This window comes from Lathyrus oleraceus, chromosome 1, assembly GCF_024323335.1.
Source record: "Lathyrus oleraceus cultivar Zhongwan6 chromosome 1, CAAS_Psat_ZW6_1.0, whole genome shotgun sequence".
In the NCBI taxonomy this organism is placed as follows: domain Eukaryota; kingdom Viridiplantae; phylum Streptophyta; class Magnoliopsida; order Fabales; family Fabaceae; genus Lathyrus; species Lathyrus oleraceus.
The window spans coordinates 335,067,625-335,072,734 of NC_066579.1; the positions used below are offsets into that span (position 1 = coordinate 335,067,625).

At 27.3% G+C, this 5,110-nt stretch overlaps 1 protein-coding gene across 1 annotated transcript; it reads right to left on the reverse strand.

Moving 5' to 3' along the window:
* Window positions 1–479: 479 nt before the first annotated feature.
* On the reverse strand, window positions 480–3,767 carry LOC127134422 (cytochrome P450 714A1). Its single transcript, XM_051061802.1, has 5 exons — window positions 3,398–3,767; window positions 2,123–2,349; window positions 1,720–1,970; window positions 1,125–1,542; window positions 480–1,052 (listed from the first exon to the last, which is right to left on the reverse strand). The coding sequence occupies exons 1-5, from the start codon at window positions 3,675–3,677 to the stop codon at window positions 615–617; spliced, it is 1,614 nt and encodes a 537-aa protein (XP_050917759.1). The 5' UTR covers window positions 3,678–3,767; the 3' UTR covers window positions 480–614.
* Between the last annotated feature and the right edge of the window lie 1,343 nt (window positions 3,768–5,110).

Here is a 5,110-nt window from a genome sequence, read left to right on the forward strand (position 1 = left end):
CTTATAATATGATTCAATTCGATTTGATTTAATTCTAAGTTCAATGTACTTCTTCCATCGATAAGAAAGTTGTATTTGATTGTAATAGAGTTCAAGACTCTAAAGTTCGTGAAAAAAACTAAACAATAAAATAATTATTTTGTAGCCTTTTGATGTGATGAAATAGTACCTTATTAGGTCCTATATGCTTCTTGCCATATAGAGCAATGAATCCTTGACATAGAATTTTCATGTACAAAGCACTATTAATGAGGGTCGAAAGTTTTAGCCAAGGTGCATCGAGAATCAAGTATGCACTCGTAATGAGCAACAAATACACTAGTAAGTAAAGTGTGTTGCCTTGTATCATGATATGAAAATTAGAGATTGTAACCCATAATGGACAGAGACTTGTCTTTACCCCCCATCACATGTAATTGTGTAATACAGAAATCATAAATAATAACGGTAACCATATGTGAAAATTAAACTCAATTGGAGAATGAAAACCATGAGAAGTATTATTCATACTCCAGGATGTATTATTGACATCAATCAAAACCAGCAAAGTTTGTCACCCCAAGAACTATGTCTTGAATGATCATAATTATTTAAAACAACACAAACCACGCTCATCATTTTCCAGCATTACGCTTGCTAACAAGAAGCTTCATACCATACTTTGGCACCAACAACAAATTCGACGCAGGGCAATGGACATAATTAGGCGAAAGTTTAAGGTCGAAATTGTGGACCATAAGCCCAATCACGATCTTAATCTCCGTCAGGGTGAAGTTTTGGCCTAAGCAGAACCGACTCCCATATCCGAATGGCAGGTAAGCTTGTGTATACTTACAAGCTCCTGAAACACCATTAGCAAATCTTTCTGGCTTGAATTCAAGTGCATCGGGTCCCCAATTATCAACGTCGCGGTGCAGCGATGGAACAAACATCCAAAGGTACAATCCTTTAGGCAGCACTAAATCTCCTATCTTCAAATCAGCAAAAGTCTCCCTCGAGTTCGTCACTGCAGGCCCGTACAAACGCATACTCTCTAGAACCACAGTTGTTAGCTACAAAGTAAACACATCAAAGTGTTAGCGTAATGGTAAGAGTTTAGCCTTATAATCTCAAAGTACACTAACCGTTTTCATCTTTTGAAGTTTGCTCATGTCGGTAAATGAAGGAGGCGAATCATCACCAAAGACTTCCGAAATCTCATCTCGAATACGTTTTTGCCATTCAGGATAAACTGCAAGGAGATACAAAGCCCAAACAACTGAAAGAGCAGTTGATTCAGAGCCAGCAAAGTAGATACTTTTGCAGATATCTATAATCAACTGGTTCATGTCATGGCCACGTTTCAAAGTTCCTTGTCCGCTAACATTCAAGAGTTTCTCCTTAGCAACACCTTCTATAATTTTCTGTAACAGATCATTTTGTCTCTCACCATTGTTGTTCTCTTGGTTTTGCTTTTCGCGAGCATTTATGATATTCATTATCAACACATCAACCTCTTTCTTCAGCTTCCATATCTCTCTGCTTTCCTTAGAAGGGAGAAAACTGCGATAAACATCATATACAAACATTGATTAATCAACTTAATAAACACATATCAGAAGTGTCTCTTCGAAACCAACCGACACAGACACTTCTGATCAAATTTAATTTATTCATTTCTTCAAATAATCAATTTTATATCGTAACTGTTAAGACTTATTTATGAAATAATTAAATTACCTTAGGTTTAGATATCCCAAAAGAGTACTAGTCTTTGAAAGCTTGTTTTGCATCCCTGCTAATTTTTCAAAAATATATTTTCCTTGTGTATAATCACTGCCAAAACATGCTTTGGATATAATATTCTCTGAAAGAACCTTGAGGTCATTTTCAATCACTATTTCTACAACCTTGTCTTTACTTTCATCTATTAGCCTTTCCCATTTTTGAACAATTTCTAGCGTAGAACCTTCCATGTGACCTAGCATAGTCTACATAAAATAAACAAACATATTGATTGAATAAAATAATGTAACCAAACTATTCAAACAAATGGACAATAATCATTATAAACTAAGGTAATTTATTTTATAAAAAATACGAGAGAAAGAGTAAGGAAGAAAGTAAGGTAGCATATACTAACCTTAACTTTGCTCATGAATAATTCAGTAATAATAAGATTTCTTTGGAAGATCCATGATTTTCCATTGGCTCTAAGAATACCATCTCCAAGCATTGGCAATAATGCTTTGTTTAGATACTCAACCCTACCAAGATCAGGGGACATATGCACACTCAAATCTCTGATCACTTTACCACTCTCAATATACAAATGTTGCTTGATTCCAGTGGAGTAGGTAAACAATGAGCCTGAATATCATATTAGTTCACCAAAACAACATGGCTTTGTAAGAGAAACAAAAACAAATAACTAAAAGAAAATCACCTATTTAAATATCTAAAATAAATATGTGTTTTTTTTAATAATATTAAATCATTTTAATTTTTTATTTAAAAAGATTTGAGTTGTGCAAAAAAATATTTAAGATTATATTCAATTAAAAAATACTTACAAATTTTGAATTTATTTATTTATTTAGGTTATATTGTTCCATCTCAAAGATGGATTTCCCTATTTTTGATAAATATTTTATTTAAACTATAAAAAATATTTATAAAAAAAATTAAAATATGAAAATATAAGAAAATTAAATATTAGTAATTATATAAGATATTTTTTAAAAATTTATTGAATAGTCAATTTATTTGATTTATATAATATAATATAAATATATGAGATTAATTACTATACACGGTCAATATAAAAAAATATACACGGTCGATTCATCACCATCACCCGTAACATTACTTTATAGATTTTTAAAATAAAAATTAAATTTATTTTAATATCCAACGTCTAGGATTAACTGACGGTATAAAATTCATTTACACTGCCAGTGTATTTCAATTAAATCCTAAATATATTAACTATTCAAATAATATTATACCACATTGAATATTCAATACTTTAATTAATTTTTGTACCACCACCAATAACAACAAGTTTAATTGTAAGTATTATTTAAAAATTAAATTAATAAATTAAGACAACGTTTTACACTAATAAAAATGTATTAAAAAGAATATGAAGTTTTTATCAAATTCAAAATATTAAAAAAAAAGACATATAAAAAAGTAAAGAATATTTTATTTTAATTTTTTAGGAACAATGGGGAGAATTAGATAAATATAAACAGATATAAACCCTTATATTTAAATCAAATCTTGAAATTGTAATCTTCAAACGTGAGACGTGGGTTCAAATCCGTCAGCTTACTTAGGTAAAATTTCAGCTATAAAATTATTTAACATAAAAATTAGAATATAAAAAGAGTAGATGAATGAAAATTTGAGATACCATATTGTTGTTTCCATGTCTGAAAATATGGAAACAAAGAATTAACCCAATCTTCAGTGGAATCACCAGATGCAGAAGGTTGAGGACGAATCTGTTGCATCTCAGTAACATTGCCGAATGGAAAAGAAGGCTTTGGTCCTTTGATACCTTGTTTTTCAAGCATGGTTCTAATCCTTCTTGGCTTCAAGAACACTTTCTCCACCAATACTATAACACTGCTTATCACTATCAACCCTACTGTCCACCATAGCTTTTTCAGCCACTGATATTCCAATTCCATGATATCAACAATATATTTCTCTTTGTACTAACTGTGAAACTCTCTAGTTTTCTAATATTTTCTCTCTCTCTTTGGATAACACATATTCTTCCCTTTTTATAGCACTCAAGAAAAACTCTTGAAAGTTCAGATAACTATTGAAATATTTTGACTGGAATAGAATTAAAAAAAGTTTTTGCAGTCAAAGATATTATTTTATTAAATGAATCTGATATATTTTGTGCTTCTAGATTTATTAATTTAAGGTTTTTGTTTTATATTTATTTTTATCATATATATTGATTAGGTGGTAAGAATTTGATTTTGTAAAATCTCAAAAAAATGGCATTTAAATATTATTTGAAATAGTTTTTTTTAAGAAAATATCATTTGAAATAGTTAAAAAAAAAGATCTGATAAAAAATTTCTATTATTTTTAAAGTTTTGAATTTCTAGATACAAATATATATTTTGCAATTTTTAAAATTTTTAGAAACATTACTCTAAATTTTTTATTTCCATATGCGAATGATTTTTTTAAAAGCAAAATATATCAATAATAAAGGTAAAATTTCGTATGACAATGTGTTTCAATAAAAATATGAGATATTAAATCAGAAAATTTAGTCTTATTTAGTCTTTTCTTTTGTGAAATATGACTTTTTAAGGGGTGCATTTTTTTAAAAACAATGATATAATGAAATAAAAGTAAAATAATAATATTTAATTGACATATGCAATACCATTTGGGGTGTGCAAAAATATGGTTAACCAAACTATATTACTAAACTGAATTGTATTGCACCATAAAAAAATTGAACCACTTAAATGGTTAATGAACTGAACCATTTAAGTCAAACAATTCTAATTCTGTTTAAAACTGGTTCATAACCAATTTTCTTTCATAAACAAGTTTTTTTATAAAAAGAAGAATAACTATTGAGAGTGAAAAAATTAAAAATTATAAAAGGATTTTATTGAAAATCAAAAATAAAATAATAAAAACTATTTGTAATTATGAAAAAATTAAAAGGATTTTATTGAAAAAAAAAAGATATAGTTTTTTTTGTATTCTGAAAGTTTTTATATTGAAAAAAATATGTAAAAAAAATATTTTGTATTCCATAAAATAAAAAATATTTTTAAAAAATTGAAAATAAGTTTTTTTTATTCATTAAAAAAATATAATCTAATTTGAAATTAAAAAAATATTTTTTCAAAAAAATAAAAAATTATTGTATTTTGACATAAAAATATTCTGGAATTTTTTTTTTGAAAAATAAAATATTCGGAATAAAAAAAAATTTGTAGTGAAATTTTACCCCCAAATTTTAAAATTTATTATTCTAAAACTTTTTGTATTGAAAAAAAATATAATTATTTATTCTGAAATTTTTTAATTATATTTTGCAGAAATTTTAGAAAATGTTATTCCGATTTTTTTTCCAGAAGAA